Source organism: Hoplias malabaricus, chromosome 3, assembly GCF_029633855.1.
Source record: "Hoplias malabaricus isolate fHopMal1 chromosome 3, fHopMal1.hap1, whole genome shotgun sequence".
Classification (NCBI taxonomy): Eukaryota; Metazoa; Chordata; class Actinopteri; order Characiformes; family Erythrinidae; genus Hoplias; species Hoplias malabaricus.
The window spans coordinates 58,327,158-58,347,856 of record NC_089802.1 but is presented as its reverse complement, the minus strand read 5'-3'; the positions used below and the strand labels follow the sequence as shown (position 1 = coordinate 58,347,856).

The window sequence follows — 20,699 nt, the reverse complement described above, 5'->3', positions numbered from 1 at the left end:
TGCATTCCCAAATTATTAATACATTCAACATAGTGTAGTGTATATATTAGTGGTGTAGTGTTTTACTGTAGTGTGTTATTGTAGTATAGTGTAGTACTGTAGTGTTGTCTAGTATTGTACTATAGTGTAGTATAGTGTACTAGTGTAGTGTAGTAGCTATATTTTATCACTGTAGTGTAGTGTAGTAGCTATGTTTTATCACTGTAGTGTAGTGGGGTGTTGTAGTGTTTCCCTGTACAGAAAACAGGAGTGCTCGGATTCAGTGGGCGTGGTCTGTCGTCAAGGTTACATTAAACAGGGTCCAGTGTTAACTGATGTTGGAAGCGGCAGGACACATTCACTGGTTAACTTATATATTATAGCGTTAGTTCAGTTTTGTCTTCAAAAATACGAAACATGTCGAAATCCACGGCAAAACAAAGGAAACCTACAATAAAAGTGAGCACGTAAGTAATACTCGAGTTACCTAGTTCAGAGCATGTTTAGCCAACGTTTAGCTGGAACTCAGTGTCCTCCTGACGTAGCTAGCATAATTTACCGCTCAGTTTACTGATATGAAATCTTATTGCTCTGTATTAAAATATGAGCTGGTCCTTTATTAAAAGTCCAAGTTAACCGACTGTTCTCAGGTCGTTGGTGAGGATGAACCAGTCAACCTCTGGAATTCACAAAACAAACCTGAGTACCACAAACTCTCGGAGTGTGAACGCCTCTGTGAGCAGAAAGAGCTTCAGTTTAGCAGGGGACAGTAAACTTCTGGAAAAAAGCTCTGCTCAAACCCCTAAACCCCTTGTACAGGTAACAGTTCATTGCCATTGCATTCTGAATGATTTCACATTGTCAGGGCCATTAGATTTACACGGACTTTTACAAACCGTCCCTTTGAAGTTTTCCGAAATTCATTATGTCAACATTCAGTTATTTGCATATTGGAATGTATTAACATTGTGTGGGGTGATTTTGTATGCATTTCGGAAATCTTTATCTAGAAAAGTCAAATTATAATGTGTCCAAAGTCAAATTATATTTTGGACATTTGAAGCTCAATATCTAAAAACTGCTCAGAATGCAGACAGAACATCAATGTTTCACGGGGAGAAAATGTGTTGGCACTGTAAACGTACGTAGAACAATGTTAGAACGTTTCATAACCATATGTGTTCATAAAGCATTAATGTTATACAACACAGGTTTTGTTAGTATAATGCATAAACATTAAACAAGTTGTATATATCAGCATAACATGGAGCTCAATTTGCTGTTCAGGTTTTTGATGAAACAGGGAAGGATGTCACACCTCAGTCTCTTTACCAACCAGAACCTGGAGCTGTACAAACCAAACAGAATAAAATATTTGCTTCCCAAGACACATCAGGAGGTACCATCTCTGATTTCTTATCCACAGCTTTTCAAACTACAAATGCAAGCTTTGCTGCTCCTTTTTCAAGGTAGGCAGTCAATTAAACACATATTTAGCGTTGAACATTATGAGGGGAATTTGAGTACTATCTGAAACTGATATCTAGTACTATCTGATACTATCTGTTTCCTTTCCGTTCCAGGTCTGTTTTTGGGAGCAGCTCTGTCTCCAGATCAAGTCAGTCTACAATGGAATCTGGGAATGATGAAATTGAGGATCCATCTTTAAGACGAGACACCTCAGTTGGTCTCTCAGGTTAGCTTTTATCCATCTTCTGATTCTTCAATCGAATCAGAAGAAATATGGATGCACACAAGTAGTAAACATTGTAAGTTCATTTGAACCTATGCCTTTGAAATAATTATACAGCATGTTGAACACAGGATATGCACTGAGGTGGTGGACCTTTTATGTAATGTCGGCTTATTCAGAAAGGAGTTAGAGATATGCTGTAGGCACACTTCACTACTCCTCAAACAATCCAACAAATCATAAGAAATGTAAAGATCTAATATAGTCATTGAAAATTGCTGTGATCATTACGTGTTATTTTACCACTAAATCTTAACATTTTTCTCTCATTTGAGAGATTTAAAACTGAAATTATATATTTCTTTTAGATATTATCTAATTAATCTAACCTGCTTATTGAAAACAGATGTCCAGGTTTGGAGAGAAGAGGTGAAGGAGCAAATCAAGGAGCACATGCTGGACAATGTGGTGGACATCTACCTCACTGAGACAGAGACCATGTGGCTGCTAGATATTCCGGCTGTGTGTGTTTCTCTAGACTCAGATGAAGCTGAAGCAGTCAAGTAAAAGCTTATAAAGTTCTTCATTATTTTTATAAGTATGCAAAAAGATAAATGATGTTTTGTAGACATTTTTGCTGTATATTTGTTGCAATTAACCATAGTGATATAATGGAAATGGTTTATCTTTTAGCACTCAGCTGCCAAGTCCAAATACTAAGTCTGCTTTTTACATAAATAATATCATTGTCATGTCTAGTATTATTTCTGTGTGCGATGCCCTGTGATGAACATAGCATGTTCCTGCCTTGATTCTGCCAATTATTTTGTGTGGGCTCCCGACCCCCTCCCAGATCAGAATGAACCAGTTACAGAAGATGAATGAAAGAATGAATAATGACATTTCTTTTTGTGCCTGAAGGAAGAGGAACAGTGCATATACAGAACTTTGCAAAAGCAGACTGGGCAATGACAAGTATCTTGAGCGGTTAATGCAGACATTTAACGGAGCACCCAAAACTAAGGAGATCCAAACTGAGAGCATCAGCATGACAGAAAAAGGCAAGTTGCTGAATGTAGTTTTAAACCTTCTTCTACAATATTCATTAATTCATTCATTGTCTGTAACCGTTTATCCAGTCCAGGGTCGCAGTTTCTTCTATATTTCAAACCTTTAAAAGATCAACTGGAAAAGCCTGTTAAATGGTAAATTTACAAGAGAAACATATTTTAGTGCAAGTCAGAATAATGAGATTTATATCCCCAAGTAATTTTATTGCATTTCTGTTGGTCCAAGGGGATATATTAACTTTTAGAAGTTCATTAATTCATTCATTTATTGTGTGTAATCACTCACACCTATGGACCACACAAAAATGTGTGTTTTTGGACTCGGAGGAAACCCACTCAGACACAGGGACACACCAAACTCCTCACAGACAGTCACCCGGAGCGGGACTTGAACTCACAACCTCAAGGTCTCTGGAGCTGTGTGACTGTGACACTACCTGCTGCACCACTGTGCCGCCCACTTTTAGAAGTTGAATTTATTATTATTTTTTTAAATCACACTGAATTTGAGAGAGCACTATTATAGAACGCATATTAAAAACTTTAAAACTTGTTTGCAGCCTCCACAGCAACCACCTGGGACAGGTATGATTCATATGTGACTGGCAGCAAGGCAGGAGAACCCATTTCTTCAGATGGGGAAAGGCCCACCATCCCAGAAATCTCCTCCATTCATCTTTTAGATTCATCTAGAGCTCTAGACAGAACCATGTCTGCAGTCAGTGTCAACAGCATAGGTAATTATGGCATTTTAAATTCCTGTTACTGATTGAAATGTAATAGAGTGAGATATTTTTTTTTGTATTTTATTGATTTATATAGATATTGAGTCATAGCTGAACCTGTTGACCTCTATGGTAAAACACTATACACTGCTTATCCATTGACTGCATCATCTGAATTTAGCAAGTAGCACCAGTTCCAGGATTGAAATGGAGGCGTTTGTGGTTCAAGTGGAGAATGCACCTGACCCAAATCTGATTCTGCAGTCACAGAAGTTCCAGCAGGGTTTGTTGGTTATGGAACGAGCAATTCTTGAGAACATCTACCAGCCTAAACTCTCAGCCTACAGACAGCTGCCCATACTCTCAGGTAACGATAAGGGATACAGAAATGCATGAGGATCAATTGGTCAAATGTATCAAGTGGTGCAGGGAAGTTAGGTGCTGCGTGTAAATGCAAATATGTATTTTATTAAACAGAGAACCAGGGAAATAACACAAGAATACAAACTGACACTGCTAAAACAGACATACTATCTAATCACTAAGAATAACAGGACTGGGAACCAACAAAAATAAAGAATACGTAATCAAAGCCAAAACAGGGAACAAAAGCTGATACATTAACAGGCACTACCAAAGAAAATAGAGTAAGAAACTAACTAAGGAACTAGTGATATCATCCTCAAAACTCAGATTCAAATCTTAATGTCGTCTGTATATAAAACATTGTATTGCTTGTATATTATTTTTAATAAAAGTGCATTATTTTTAACTGAAAGGAAGGCAAAAAGAGCTAGATGAGGCTTTTGCCTCACATTTCTCACTATCTGATGAAGGAATGTTTCATATCAAAATCATATAAATGGAGATGATGGGTGTTGTTTTGACCACAGATTGGCCGCCAGATGTCACTGTCGTGCGACGATTAGACTTCACGACACTATTTCCGAAATATTTGTTTAATTTGCTTTAATCTCTCCGAAGCCCGTTTATGTCATCATTAGAAATAAGACAAAGAGAAAAGGAAACTCATCCTGGGCAGAGAAAATGAAAAACGGCTAAATACAAATAGAGGCGGAGATTGAACTACCACGAGAATAATCAGAGAATTACACAAGGACAAAGGCGGGTTATAACCAAGACACCAACCTGGATGTGATAAACCATGACCTGAATGTGAGAACAAAGACTGAACAATTGCAGAGGGATACCAGAACAATAACTAGAGACAGGTAGCAAACAAGACTCAGACAGAAGCAAATAAACACGAATGACCAACAAACACAGATGATGGAACAGTCTTATAAACTAACAGGGCAACGAAAAACCAGTGAGCTAATGTCAGATGACACAGGAGGGGGCGTGGCCAGAGATCATATGAGGAGCATATGGGTAGACACACGACAGAACAAAAACAAACACTTTGAGAACATGACTTGAACAATAGTAGACAATACACAAACACACAAAACAGAACAGAACATAAAGAATAAAACAGGGACAATGTATAATAAAAAATATCACTGATATTTTTTAATATTTCTAGCCCATGCTTGCTGAATGTGTTGTGCATAGATCCAGACAGTGTGGGGGATGAGAGTGAGGGTCAGGATGAAATCTCCCTCAGTCCAGCTCTGAAGCGCCTTTGGGCTTTCAGCTGTGAGTTCACCATGGGTCGCAATGTCAGCAGCATGGCCTGGAACAAGAAAAATCCAGTAACTACTCACCACTTTACACATGGCCTGCACTTTTCTCAGTCTACACTGGTCTTTCCATTCTTGTAAATCTATCCACTATTAGTTTAAACAGTAGAAAATGTAATAATGTAAGGTCAAGTAGCCTGTACACTGTAAGACATCATGATTAATATCCATTTGTCTTATGCACTATTACAGGACCTGCTGGCTGTGGGATATGGTCAGTTTGATTTCAAAGATCAGAAATCTGGACTTGTCTGCTGTTGGTCTCTGAAAAACCCTACCGTATGATTCTTACTTAATTTATTATCAATTTATAGCTCAAAATATTGACACTCAGTTGCTACTAATTGTTAATATGAATGAACACAACATAAGGTGATATGACACCTACATAATTATTTATACTCATTTATAAAGACTTATTCTACCAGTATCAATTGGTATATAGGTTGCATGAATCATGGGAAGCTTATGTATGACAAGTATTTTCTTTTTAATACCAATGTTCTGTAGAGTGCTGCCAAATGAACTATGCCAGCATGTATATTTTGTTTGTATTTGTGTGTTATAGTGGCCTGATCGTATCTTTGACTGTGAGAGTGGTGTTACAGCCTTGGACTTCTCATCCTTTAATGCCAGTTTCTTGGCAGTGGGCATGCATGATGGAAACATTGTCATCCACAATGTACAGAGCAAAGAGAAAACACCAATGATCGACAGCAGGTAGCCCCTACTTAGTCTGGAGTGAAAATGTCTCTGACTGATAAAATGGCATTAAAGAGTATATGCTTATCATAGGAGAGTAGTTTAAACTCTAATAATATTAAAGAATTTTTTTAATGAAAGCATAGTAACTCAAAATATAAGGAAAGAAAGCAACACACAGGATGACAGAGGTTTACAAAGGCTGCATCTGATGATATGGGATTAGCTGTTGTTTACACTCCTGAAAGTCAAAATAATAAATAATATTAAACCTTTATAATGCATTAGATTACAATTATAGAATTTCCTGTTTCCCATGACCTTTCAGGGGTCACAATATTTTTTGCAACAGCACCAATGTTTACTGTTTCTCTTCTGTGTTTAGAAATCTCCACAGAAATTATATTGCACCCAGAGACATATAGTAAACATAGGTTTTTTTTTAATGTACTGATCACTAGAATATATATATATAAGGTTTCACACTTTCTTGCAGTGATTGTACCCAAACACACATGGGTCCAGTGTGGCAGTTGAAGTGGGTAAATCAGGAGCGGGGTCCATCAGGAGAAGAAAAAGGAGAAACACTGATCTCTGTGGCTGCTGATGGAAGGATCAGCAAGTGGTTTCTCCGCAAAGGCCTTGACTGCACTGGTATTTGGCACATGTGTTTTATCATTGACATATTTAAAAAGAAAAATGTCTTTGGCATATTTCGTTTAACTGAAACAGTCGGTTTCCTTTGTAATATCAAAGATTATTTCAATAAATTCACAGCTTTTTACAAAAGGCACACTCTGGTTATGTCAAGTATCTGCTTCCATCTTCACATGTTAAACTTTATGATTCAAATTCTTACAGTACTATGTAGATAGCAGCATGTGTTTTAAAGTGCATAATGAAATTGAAGTTGTCATTATGAGATGTCTTCTATGTGTTCTCAATCAGATCTAATGAAGCTGAAGAGGACAAGGAACGACAAGAGCCAGCTGGGAGAGAGAGAAAAGAAGAGTGAGGCTCTGATCTCTCGCCAGGCAGCCGGACTGTGTTTCGCTTTCCACCATAATGTTAGGAGCTTTGCAGATGATTTGCGGTTCAATCAGGCCATATGTACATATTTTCACATCTGTTGTATATTTCTGTTTTCTCAGGATTCAAACATTTATTTGACTGGAACAGAAGAGGGGCATATTCACAAATGTTCCTGTTCATACAATGAGCAGTTCCTGGACACCTACACCTATCACAGAGTAGGTTTCTACTGCAGCCACAACATCACAGTCTGATAACATGTATACACTAAAAATATCATAAGTGATAAAATAAAAGCTAGTGTTGTCAACATTAACGCCTTAAAGCATGAGATTAATATGGAAACTTTAACTCATTAAAATTTTTTAAACACAAGTTAATTATTTAACCAAGTTTTTACCAAAACTTCATCCAACTTGTTTTACAGAGCTTAGTGGCGTATTAGTGGTTTTATTAGGCAATCACTGCTGTTGAGTTCAGAAGATAGATTGCATTATTTTTTATGGTGAAATGTGGATTAAATCTCATAAATCTCACTTTTACAGTTTCTCTCTCTTACTGTTTATTTACTGAACGTATCTTACTGAAACAAAATAGCACACAAATTATTGCCTGTGCAAAATTTAAAGTACATATTCTATTGTGTATTTAATTTTTTTACCAATATAAATAAAAATGTAAAAGGCGCACTTGGATTTGTAGACAAATACTATATTTGTTTACTACAGAGGATGTGGTTGTAACTAATTTTCATTTTGAAACGCATATGACTTCAGGGGTGAACTGTTGCGCATGACTGCATAGTTCCATATTACATTACTACAAAAAAAAAAAACAACTATTGGAATCACCTACTGATTTAAATTTGTAATATTATATATAATTCTATTAAAAGGAATTACATTCACTACTTAAGACTGTACTTCTCCTTGGATCACCACCTTAATGTGGTGGAGGGGTTTGCGTGCCTGCGTGAGCCTAGGAGCTATGTTGTCAGGGGCAATAGCCCCTTGTAGGGTCTCCCAGGGCAAATTGGTCATAGGTGATGGACCAGACAAAGGGTGATCCAAGAGACCCCATGAAGAAAACAAGAAAAATATGGTTTCCCTTGCCTGGAATAAGGTTACAGAGGCCTCACCCTGGGGGAGGGGCTCCTCAGCGAACGCCTGGTTGCCGGACCTTCACCTATGGGGCCTGGCTAGGCTTAGCCCAAAGGAGTAACATGGGTCCACTCTCCCATGGGTAGTAATCGGGGGGTCCATTGCAATGTGGATCCGGTAGCAGCCCAGGGCTGGGACACTCGTGTTCTGATTCTCGGTTATTGAAACTGGCACTTGGAACATGGAATGTAACCTCTCTAGTGGGAAAGTAGCCTGAGCTGTTGCGAGAGGTTGAGAGTTGCCGGCTAGATATAATTGAGCTTACCTCGAAACACAGCATGGGTTTTGAAACCAATCTCTTCGAGAGGGTCTGGATACCCTTTCATTCTGAAGTTGCCAGGGTGAGAGGCATAGGGCTGGAGTGGGCTCACTCATAGCCCACCAGCTCAGCGCCTGTACGATGGGGCTTACCCCAATGGGTGACAGGGTAGGTTTCCTGTGCGTTTGGGACTGGGAACAGGCTCTGACTGTTTGTGCTTATGCAATGAACAGCAGCTTGGAATACCTGGCCGCCTTGGAGATCCTGGAGGGGGTGCTGGAAAGTGCTCATTTTGGGGACTCCCTTGTTCTGCTGGGGGACTTCATCGCTCACGTGGGCAATGATCTGGAGCGGTCCCGCTGATTTAAACCCGAATGGTGTTCAGTTATTGGATTTCTGTGCTCATCACTGTTTATCCATAACGAACACCATATTTGATCATAAGGGTGTCCATATGTACACCTGGCATCAGGATACCCTAGGGCGCATTCCGATGATTGACTTCATAGTCGTATTGTCGGATCTGCAGCCATATAAATATTCTGGACATTCGAGGGTGAAAAGAGGTGCTGAGCTGTCAACTGATCACCACCTAGTGGTGAGTTGAATCAGATGGCAGGGAGGTTGTCGGACAGACCTGGCCTTCCCAAAGTGTGTTGAGGGTTTGGGTTTGGCAGAGGAACCTGTCAGAAAGATCTTTTAACTCCCACACCTCCATCCGGCAGAGCTTTGACATGAAGTCCAAATGGGCCATGTTCCACACCACTTGTTGAAGCAGCTGAATGAAGCTGTTGCCACAAATTTGTTGGTGCCTGTTATGGTGGCAATCCCCACACCCAGTGGTGGACACCCTGGGTGAGGGAGGCTATCAAGCTAAAGAAAGAATTGTGGGGCCTTACTGGCTGACACGTCTCTGCAACATTGCGTGGACATCGGGCCGGTGCCTCTGGACTGTGGCGAGGTGTGTTGGGCATGTCCAACGTGGACGAAGACTCAGAACACGCTGGAGAGACTAAATGTCTCGACTGGCCTGGGAACGCCTTCATATCCCTCTAGAACAGCTTTAAGAGGTGTCTAGGGAGTAGGGTTTCTTTACGTCTGGTTTATTTTATGTCTGGGTTTCTTTACTCTGCCTGCGCCCCCCACAGCCCAGACGGACTGTTACAGAGGGCATACGTATGACACGGTTTCGCACTTTAGTGGATGTATTGTTTTGTCCAAAACTCTATAAATAAAAACTAATTTGCTAAAGACAGTAATTGGTTATTGTGGTTTCCAGAAACTTTAGAAATCTCATGTCTCTCTTTTTAGATAAACTTCTTTTCAATGTGCTTTTATCATTTCTTTAGGGTCCTGTCTATAAAGTGACATGGTCACCTTTTTGCCCAGATGTGTTCCTAAGCTGCTCTGCAGACTGGTCCATTCAGCTCTGGAGGCAAGATCTCCTCACTCCTGTGCTGGTCTTCACTTCCACACAGAAAGCTGTTCATGATGTCATATGGTCACCACGATGGGCCACTGTGTTTGCGGCAGTGAACGAGGACAGGGTAGAGATCTGGGACCTGGGAGCCAGCATGTAAATATCTGGTCATTCTATTTGGCATTGTGTAGTACTCCATTTATAATCCTGAAGAAGTGGGCACATTCATTATATTACACATCAGTTCTGTTTACAAAAGCCAGTGGTGAGCTTAGGCCACAAATAAGACTTCTTTAAAATGGTTACACTAGAAAAATTTACTAGTACAGTTTTTAATTAGTTCTCTGCAACGATTTTGTGCTCTTTTGCCTAGTATTAGTTTGCTGATGTCTCCATAGACTTTATAAATGTAAATCATTGCAGTCCAAAGAAAAGCAATCTCAATTTTTGTGGATTTTTAAGTTACCATTTTGTGTGAAAATTCCTTGATGAAAGGGCCAGTAGAAATGCTCCAAAAGTACTTTAAATAATATCTTTTTATACTGACTTTCATTGAAAGTGAAGGTTGTTTTTCCTTCTCCTATGAAGTTACTATTTTGAAGATACATGTTTTACTTGGGACAGTGATGAAATCTGTGCTGAGTAAGGGCCCCCTGTTGCCTCGGGCTTATGAACACATGTACAGTAGGTCAGTTGGTAGTTAATTAATAATTGTATCAATCCTGTTTACACCTTTCTTTGCTTCTCCTTTTGCAGTCTAGATCCAACTTTAGTGAGTGTGGCGAGTCCAGGAGTGAAGCTGACCTCTTTGTTGTTTGCCAGTGAAACAGACTGCATCCTGGTTGGGGACAGTGAAGGCCAGGTCAGCGTTTACAAACTGGAGAACCTTGTAGTGGGAGGAGGAGCACAGGTGAGCTGCAACAAACAACTGTTCTACAATTCTAAAATTGTGATCATATCCTGTCAATGTAAAAATGTGTCTTTTCTTCTTGGCAGGTGGACACACTGGAGGACATCATCAGGTCCACTCTGGCTAGTCGGCTTTGAGCAGGAGAGAGACCTTTGAGATGCTACTCCATCATACTTCTGACAGTAATATCTGTTATCCATCAGACTTACAGACTCCATATCAGAAATAACAATGAGATTACAGCAGACCAGCCATTTCTGGAAGAACATTTAATTTATGTGTATGAATAGAATAAACATCTTACCAAAATAAGTCAACCTGCCAAAAAACAGTTTTGCTGACAGTTGTTTAAAGTTCCTGATATGTTAGAACCAAGATAAACAGTACATATTCAGTAATGTCTGTCCATTTGAAAATACCTGTTTCATTAGGTTGTTCTGTTCCAACTTTTCTTCATGGGTTCCCTTAATTTTACAGTCTGAATCATAATTAATTTTTATTTTGTAGTCTGTAAGCTTGTTGACCTTTCTGCCATAGATGGGTGGGGAATGATGAAACAGGATATCATTACAAATGATCATTCAAGATTGATCTAGTATTATAATATTAATACTGAACCTTATATTGGAGAAAGGAGGTTAAAATGCTTCAGAATAAAAATATAATGTGGGGAGGAGTTAATAATATCTTGACTTTTCCACTTTTCCTTTGCCTGATGATGATAATAAGAAAATGTATTCATATATTTCTGTTTTTTCAGTTTGATGTTAACAGTAACTGACCAAATAAATAAGATATTATCAAGATATGAGTAGATATTTAAGGTTGTCTTTTTCTGTAACAATATAACTGACAAGACAACTGTCAGTTATAAGAGCTGAAGGATCTTTAGAGAACACAGTCTGTATGACAGCAACACTGAAAGTTAATGGAGAGGCTCTGAAAGTCTGATTACCTAAACCTCTCGACAGCTTATGACCCATCCATGCTATCAGCACTCATCACACCTCTGGAAATGGCTGTCATTATGGGAACTATAATCCATGACCAGCCTGAGAGGCTCCTAATCTGAGTCCTTTACTGCAAATCAAACAGTTTAGTGCTAAGGAGTTCAGTCAGAGGCTCTGAGTAAATACAATCTGCAGCTTTACAAGAACAGCAGTTATAAGACGAAATGGATCCTAGATGTACTTTTGCTTTTGTTTAGCACGTGCTGTATTCAGTTAACAGTGCATTATAGAACTTAAGTGTTCATCACAGCTGTGGTGTCTTGTGGATCACTTATGCTCTGTTTGGACCTGAAATCCATTAAAGTTATAAAAAGCCATGAAAAAAATTAAAAATTCTAAATGATAAATGTGACCTGTGCAAAAGTTTGCACACCATAAGCTTACAAAGACTCGTTTTTTAATCACTGGTTGTAATTAGGAATCTGTCAGCAGAATTCAATTTTAAAGCTTTTTATATTTTCTGATTCTTCAGACCACATGCTAACACTCAGCATCCATGGGCTCCTATATAAGCAACTGTGAAAGATCTCAAAATGAAAGAAATAAAAAAGACAAATCAACCACGAAGATTATAAGAAGTTTGTCAAGGGTTGCTGTTAGTGTCTGTAAAGAACCTACAGGGAACCTACTTTGGCCATAATCAACAAAGGTACATTTGAAAAAAATGAAATGCATTTCATAAATGGAACACGTTCCCAGCTGTGAAGCATGGGATGGATCTGCCCTGCTTTGGGGTTGTGTTGCTGCCAGTGGCATTGACAGGACTGCATGGGCTACAGGAACAAAGTATTCCACAAAATACTAAACCCTGGAGGCAAATATTAAATCATTTGTATGACAGTCAATTGAAATATTTTGGACATTTTGAGATATTTGATATATGTGCTTAAATAAAACCCTAATATCTACTTTTATTGTGATATTGTTTAAAAATAGCAGAGCAAAAACAATGAGTATGTTTATCTTAACCCCATTTCCAAAGGATAAAATACTATTAAAACAAGAATCTGTAATTTATTCATTCTGTTGATTTATTAATTCACTTCTATGTCCATTTAATTTTTTTTGACTACTGCAATAGACTCAAAAAATTCAAAACTGAGGCATTTTCCCCACTGTGTTACATCATCTTTCTTTTTATTTACACCGTTTAATCATTTGGGATCTGAGGATACTAATTATTGCAGTTTTGCAAGGGGAATAGTTTAGAGAATTTTGTCAATTTATTTTCCTGCACAAAAAATGTGTAATTTGTAACAAAATACATTAGAATTTGTATTTTTGTATTTGAATACTTAAAATACACATTCATGCAGCTTGGAACAGTGACATCTTGTGGCTAGTCTTTATAAAGGTAGTTTCATTTGTTACATTAATTGATAACAATTTTCTAGGCTAGGGGAAGATCATTAATATTCATGAAAAAAAGAAAGCAAATCATGTATCAACTAAAATGCAGCGGCGGACACAGTAGAAATAGGTATTATTTCTGTGTATCTGTATTTTACTTGATTTAGTAGTATTTATATTTAGTAGTATTTTCATGTTTACCACATTACATTTAAAATGAATACATTTACATATTTTGCCTTCACCCGTGGACAATCTTCCGAGACATTATTACTTTATATATTTTGATTTATACAGTATAAACTGAATAATTTAAGCTTATAATCAATAAAGAATAATAAGCCTATAATTAAACAGTGCGTTTCCTCAGTGGTGCCTTGGTACCACTATCACTCTATGGTATTTAACACATATTTATAGAATTTGGGGACATTTTATCCATCCCAAGGGCGTCAATGCTCTGACTGTAAAGCCTAATAGGACATATTATTGTGAACATGACCATTTGCACACTTTATTTGTAGTTCAGCTGGGTTTAGAGGATAATTTGTTGGTCAGATCTGCAGATACTGGATGTCTGTTTTGTGGGGGAGCAGTGCTGCTCCACATATGACTTGATTAGCTTTGCATTATAGAGAATATCACTGCAATCAAACCATTATAGTGGAGCTCTCAGGACACAAGGCCCTGTCCCAAAAGGCTGTAACATGATTGTAGATTGGGGCAGTAAAGCACTTTACTACCTGTCGAGAATGCCTTTTCTTTGAGATATGCATCCTGTCATTACAGATAACTGGCACTATAAATCTGTTTGACCCTGTGTGAAGGGTGGAGTTTGAAAAGATGGTGTATATATAGGGAGCTTTTGAGAGGACTGTTCAGACCTTCAGCTTTGAAGACACCACTCTAGGCAGGAAACAAGCAAATAAAAAAAAAATAATAAAAAATTAAGTTATAATAAAAAACAACAAGTGAAAGCAGGAAAATTTAGAAGCAACTATGAATGCTCTGTGTTCATCACGGCTTTTGTTGTGCTTGATGCTGCTGTGGGCCGTGTGCAGTGTGTCTCAGGTCCAGGCAGAAGCCAAAAAGGTAAAGCTCTGTGGCCGAGACTTCATTCGGGCGGTGGTCTACACATGTGGAGGGTCCAGGTGGAGGAGGCTGCTCTTTCCACAGGACATGGAAGGTGAGCCTAAATGAGGTATTTTGTAACTGAATGGTCGCTCCATTCACTTTTAAGGGCCAAAACATTAGAAAGCTGTTATAAGTAGTAATGGTATGTAAAGGCATGCTTAGCTGGCGTTTTTATTATTATTATAATTATTATCTCCCTAGATGAATCTGATAAATTGACTTAACCTCTGTCATCAGTCAGCCAAGAAATTATTGATGCTAAAGTAGTTTTTGGACAAATTCTAATAGGAGTCATCTCAAAGTCACCATTTTGTCCATTTCTTCTACAGGTCTTCTTGGTTTTCTAACTTTAAACTTACTTTAAAAATCTCCTAACTTACATTTTAGTATTGCATTTTATGCCTAAATATACATTCTACTTTGAGCTCGCTCTGAAAAAGAAAAGAAAATAATAGAAAAAAAAGTGAATATGTATGCTTTACAGGTTGAAATTCCTTTATTTGTGTATTAGGGAGCTGGCAATGATTAAACCAGATGTGGGACTGAGAGAAAACTTATGTGTAGCAAAACAACACTTCAATTTAATAACGATGTTTACCCATCCTCTGTGTTTCCTTAGTTGTGTCTTTCTGCCTCCATTGGTGATATTTCCTCCAATTTGTTTCACTGGAATTGAAAGAGACTCTCCAGGGAGCTGTGATTCAGTTTGCTCTAAATAAACCTTTTTAAGAGGAGGTCTACATCCTCCAAGAGAAAACACGCTCTGCTAACGTCCATTACTAATGTACACATCCCACACTTTCTGCATTTTCTCTCTGCTATAATTACATAATCTCTTGGGACAGGTCTGGAGGCTGGATCCTGGAGAAATAATGGTACACCTAATCTAACATTGAGAGTTATTTCTGTTTACAGGCTACCACTTGGTTTTTGGCTTTATAAGTAGCTTCATACATAAGTCTTGACTACAACTTGTTCATGATTTATTCATACTGTTCCCATCACTTTGTCAGATGTGTCAACAATTATACTATCACAGCTCAAGTCATGACCGTGACATTTAAAATGACAGGAACTTTATACACAACTTTCACAACAACATTTTCATCTTCCCACTCCTTAATATGATATCTATACATAAAAATATTGCACTACACCAATAGGCCTCTGTGGGGTCAATTTGCAGTGATTTGTTCTCGGTTTATATGATGAGAATACATATTTAAAACTTTCCTTCTCCAAAGTAGCAGAGTGGTCTAAGCAGAACTGGTGTTTAAAAATATATAAAATAATTTCTAACTGTTAGAATGTTAGGTCTCTCTTATAGTTTGAAACAGAGCCTGATTAAATACCACTTCTTGTCCATTTCCAATCACATCCACTATTAATAATTAAAACTCTGTATTTTTGATCCTTTAGCTTCCTTTGGTTCTGTTCTCTACCAGCTCTGATTATATTTTACACTCTATACCTGGAGTGAGATTCTGTGATTGTAAAAACAAATCCCTACCACACTAAATCGAGTGTCTGTGTGTGTGTGTTAATGGTGTGCAGGGTTTGGAGAGCAGAGCAGCATTGAGGACCCGAGTGAAAGTGAAGGCTTACATCTGTCCACTCGAGCTGTGTATGGACTGGACGACCACGTATGCTGCACAGAGGGCTGCCAGAAGAGAGACTTCACCAAGCTGTGCTGAGGAGCCGAAACACACAACTAGACACACACACACATACAGTTACACAAAGACACATGCAGCCATTACCTGAGATCAGATCACCATTATTGTTGATAACATGAAAGATAACTGACACCTCAGTAAGTGTGCCTGTAAGTGTTAAGGGCAAATAAACATTCTGTAGCTAAAATTGCCTTGTTCCAAATGTTAAAAATACTTGGAGAACATGTATCATGTCAAGTTTTTTTGTCAAACTAGAAATAAAAACCTGTAGTCAAACTATAAATAAGAAAATCCTAATTTTAGGACTGTTAAAAATGCTAAATCTTGGATGTATATTTTGCAAGTTTTGTCTAACAAATGTTGCTGCATTACCATGGACTCAAATAGTGTTTTTGTGAGTGTGGGCTACGGGGAGATGTTTTTGTGGAGGAGTTCAGGGTAGCTCCAGAATGCATATAAAGCCAAACGAAAATGACATGAGTTTGCAGGGTACATATATGGGCTGGGGGCGGCACGGTGGCGCAGTCACACAGCTCCAGGGGCCTGGAGGTTGTGGGTTCGATTCCCGCTCCGGGTGACTGTCTGTGAGGAGTTGGTGTGTTCTCCCCGTGTCCGCGTGGGTTTCCTCCGGGTGCTCCGGTTTCCTCCCACAGTCCAAAAACACATGTTGCAGGTGGATTGGCGACTCGAAAGTGTCCGTAGGTGTGAATGTGTGTGTTTCTGTGTTGCCCTGTGAAGGACTGTATTCCTGCCTTGCGCCCAATGATTCCAGGTAGGCTCTGGACCCCCCGCGACCCTAAATTGGATAAGCGGTTACAGATAATGGATGGATGGATGGACTACTTTTATTGTTTATTAAACTGCGGTCCAAAAAGGAGGATTCTGGAACTCTCTGGTTAGCTCAAGCATATTCATGGACACGAATATTAGCTTACTGTTCCTAATTGATTTTGGTTGTATCTGGTTATTTCATAATTCAGAAAAACAAATTCATACGTTCTGTTATATCTTTTTATTGGTTTGGAAAGAGCAAAGTATCTCAGTTCAATGTTAACATTGTCTGTACAAACAGGTTGTACACGTTGCTGGGCAGAAATGTTGAGGAGTTTAGAATGATATAACAACTCATTCATTCTTACATTCTCACACACATTCAAATTCACATTCACATTCACGCGCACACACACACACGCTAAACCGGACTGACTGACACACAAGAAAGCTTCTCATCTCCATTGTGTCCTTGCTAACACTTCACTTTGGACAATGCTGACAAACTGAATCTGTTCACTTCAGAGCAAATCAGTAATCAAAGCAGGATGTAGTGTGATGCAATATTAATGTCCAGTGCACTGCTCTTCCACAATGTACAGTAGACAGGAATAGGAATTAACCTTGGTGTCACAAAGCTCCAATATTCTCCTCCAAAACAGCACACACTCATTTCTGTTGTGAGTTTTAGAGCATCTGGGAAGTTCAACAGTAGCACAGTGGTATTTTTTCACAAGAAACAATATTTTTTCACTTTATTAATAGTTCATAACATTTAAAAAATATGCAGCTTATTCTCTCTTAGAGGACAGTTCTGGAGATACACACACAATACAAAAAGAAAAAAAAAACATTTTGGTCATCCTAACCACTCCCCAAACCTCACCCTTGTCATTCATCTCACAGAGACATTTACCATTTGCAAATTAATAAGAAATTCATGAACTCAAGCACTAGGGCGGTTTGGATAAGGGTTTCATGCTCAAGACCTTGAATAAAATGTACTGGAGGAGAGAGAGAGGAGGTCAGATACAACGCGTTGGCATGAAGGGAGAGAAAGGAAGGTCCAGGAAAAAAAAAGAAAAAAATAAAGAAAAGTAAAAGAGGAAAATCCATGTTTCAAATAATAGTGCAGATATACACAACACTGCTTTCAGAAAGCATGATGCACCCAGGTAGATACAATAGTCATCCTTTTTACCCATCCCCCCCCCCCCCCCAACCCCGTCACGTACCCACATACAGCTCAAATCCTCTGTTGCACTTCAGTTTAAAAAATTATATCTGAAATAAATTAAAAAATTATACCTCAGCATTATACTGTACACGGGTTACCCAACTACACAGATAACAAAGAAAAACAAAATCAAAAAAGATTAACTTTAAGGATCCTAAAGTGTGATACCATTCAGAGTCTATTCATATACAGTCACAGAGATTTTCTTTCTTTTTTTGTACAACAAATTGTCATTAATAAATAAAAATAGAATGATGTACTCAGAAGTCTAACACTGTTGTCTTGGGAATAACAGAAAGGCTATTGAACAATACGAGGAAAACACCAAACGCCCTTCAAGATATATATCATCCATTTAAAATTACATTTTAAACAGCTCTTTTTTCTCAAGGGAAAAACCTTTTTTTTTGATACAGCTGCAAGCAAGACATATTTAAAGCTGTGGCTGCCCAAAAAGAATAAATTAATAAATTAAATTAATACAAATAAAAATAAAGTATGGATCAGAAACAAAAACCTGATTATTACATGCGGCTCAAATGTACTAACATAATCATTTTCCTGACACGTTCTCTACTATACTTGACTCATCTACATTCCGTCTACACTGAAAAACCTGAAACATGACTTATGGATGAGGTCATCTCACAGAATTTCAGCCCCTTGTGTTCCACAGACATACCCCTGGAGCAGCAGACTGACCCCTGAAAAAGTGACCCCTGTCCAGCTCTACAGTATATATCATGTAGTCAACCGATTTGGCAACCGCAGTAAAGTCTTCCTTGAAATATTTCACTGTTAACAGAAAAATTGACCGAATGTGGTCATGTGGCCAGCAGTGGACTTCATTTTCCTCAGGTTTCAGAGGCCCTGAGCTTCTTACCTCTCTTAAATTCTCTGACTCGCTGATTAGTCTCAACACTGATTTGTCTTGACCACCTTCAGACAGACGTAGCGTATTCAGGCAGCCACAGCCTTGGGTAGAACAACAAGACGTTAGACAGACGAGAGGCTAACCTTAAGGGAAAACCTATGCTGTCTAACAGCAGCAATACAGTTTGAAATGTTTACAGTTTACAAATACAAGAAGTACACCCTAAAACGGTCCACGATTTCTATATGCAACTTATACAATACTGCTGGAGTTCAGGCTCCGCCTGTGTCAGACATCTATAAAGGGATTTCTCTGAAGGGGTCAGGCAGGGGCCGGAGTGTTTTGAGTAATTTTTCATTTAGTCCATGAAGACACACTGTCTTGCATGGGTCTGTGGTGCTGATTAGTTGTCTGCCATGTATTTTCCTAAAAGAAAACAGAGAATTCATTTACAGTATAGAAATCATTTTAGGCTTAATGTAGTATTTCCTAATCCTAGTAAGAAGTAATACTAGTAAGAATCTTCACTTTTTCTTGACATCAAATTGTTTTTAATTTTAATATTAAAAAATGAATGAAGTTAGTCAAAGACAACCTTGGAGAACTTTTCATAGATTCTTATTTTACTGCATTTTACAAATTCACAATATTGACTCTATATATCATCAATCTATATGGTACAAATCAATTCCTCAAAATTATTATATAATAAGAACTACACAAATTGTACAACTGCCTCTGAATTGTACTATTGCTTCATATTAACTACCAATACTGCACAATGCTAGTTGGTTTGTCTAGAGAATTAAGATTTGGGATGGAGAGTTTAGGGTTGGAGGGTTGTATACACAACTGACAGATATGCAGTCCTTGGCTGATTTTGGCCAAACAGCTCACAATATCTAACATTAGTAAGTCTAGCCTTACTGTCCACTGTCTACAAAGGCAGCAGTATAAGTAGTTAGCATTTAACCCCCCATTCGAGACTTAAGTGTCACTGCTTACTCTTGCCCAATGCATATGACCTTAATTTTCCTCCCTCAGCTCTTAGAATCACCTCAGAGTTAAGTGTCACAAATTTGGATCTTGATTCTGATTGATAGGTTACTCCTGTCAGGTTTGGAGGAGCAGTGAATTAGAGGTTCTGACATGCTATGGTGAGATTCTGAAATTTCCCCTGAGCAGTCTGAGGTGAAACATTTAAAACCATCTTCCGTATGAAATATCTAAGGCCTAAGGGGTTGCAGAAGCAACTGATGCGCCCTTAAAATTACATCATATTTCAGCATGCAACATATTTAAGATGTCTAGGTCATTTGGTTTGAAGATTAATGTATGAGAACATCAGAAGAATGGAGTAATCCCCAGACAGAATGTTACAGAGTGGTGAACGAACCTCTGTGATATTAGTATATAAAATAGTTTGTGGCCATTTTTGTCCCTCACCTGCAGCGAATCTCTTCTTGATGAGGGAGAATCTGTATCCAGGGCCGACCAGCTCGATGTCGCAGCCGGACAGAGTGCTGCCTTCGCTGGTGAACTGCACGACCAGAGGAGCCGGCTTACTGGGGCCATCGGTCAGCTGGAACCTTGCCAGTAGAGACCCTACACCTGGAGCCAGAGAGAATGTGGGGAATTTAGAATAAAGGCATAAAATAAGATTTCCAATGTTTTCACTGAACCAAGTGTGTTTTGTAAATATAAACACATTTATAATTTGATGCAACACACTCCAAAAAAGTTGGAACAGAGGTATGTTTACCGGTGGGTCACATCATCTCCCTTTGTAATTACATACTTTTTAATCATTTAAAACTGAGGATACAAGTTGGTTAAGTTTTGCAAGTGGCTTGATTCAGGCAGGTCAGTCAAGTCAAGCCACACACATTCTGTGTCTATGAAGCCAAGTTGTTCTAGGACGTACGAAATGAGGCTTGGCATTGTCTTGCCGGACTAAACATTGGTTTCCCTGGAAAAGACGCTGTTTTGATGGC

At 38.5% G+C, this 20,699-nt stretch overlaps 3 protein-coding genes across 13 annotated transcripts in view; 2 read left to right on the top strand and 1 right to left on the bottom strand.

Moving 5' to 3' along the window:
• The first annotated feature begins 259 nt into the window (after positions 1–259).
• dnai4 (dynein axonemal intermediate chain 4) lies at positions 260–10,793 on the top strand. Its single transcript, XM_066665495.1, has 17 exons — positions 260–446; positions 630–798; positions 1,267–1,448; positions 1,563–1,675; positions 2,079–2,235; positions 2,594–2,733; positions 3,303–3,479; positions 3,649–3,834; positions 5,043–5,182; positions 5,363–5,449; positions 5,739–5,890; positions 6,369–6,526; positions 6,821–6,939; positions 7,024–7,122; positions 9,673–9,899; positions 10,500–10,653; positions 10,740–10,793. The coding sequence occupies exons 1-17, from the start codon at positions 397–399 to the stop codon at positions 10,788–10,790; spliced, it is 2,361 nt and encodes a 786-aa protein (XP_066521592.1). The 5' UTR covers positions 260–396; the 3' UTR covers positions 10,791–10,793.
• A 3,219-nt stretch (positions 10,794–14,012) lies between these two features.
• On the top strand, positions 14,013–15,841 carry insl5a (insulin-like 5a). The gene is made up of 2 exons (XM_066662694.1): positions 14,013–14,199; positions 15,702–15,841. Exons 1-2 carry the CDS (start codon positions 14,013–14,015, stop codon positions 15,839–15,841), a joined length of 327 nt encoding a protein of 108 aa, XP_066518791.1.
• A 985-nt stretch (positions 15,842–16,826) lies between these two features.
• sgip1a (SH3GL interacting endocytic adaptor 1a) overlaps positions 16,827–20,699 on the bottom strand; it is a 72,125-nt gene continuing 68,252 nt past the window's right edge. For all 11 annotated transcript variants that reach the window (XM_066663458.1, XM_066663457.1, XM_066663461.1 and 8 more), the window contains 2 exons: positions 20,152–20,316; positions 16,827–19,131 (listed from right to left, as the gene is read on the bottom strand). In XM_066663458.1, the coding sequence (XP_066519555.1) occupies positions 19,109–19,131; positions 20,152–20,316 (188 nt within the window). In that variant the 3' untranslated portion in view covers positions 16,827–19,108. The remainder of the gene's footprint in view (positions 19,132–20,151; positions 20,317–20,699) is intronic.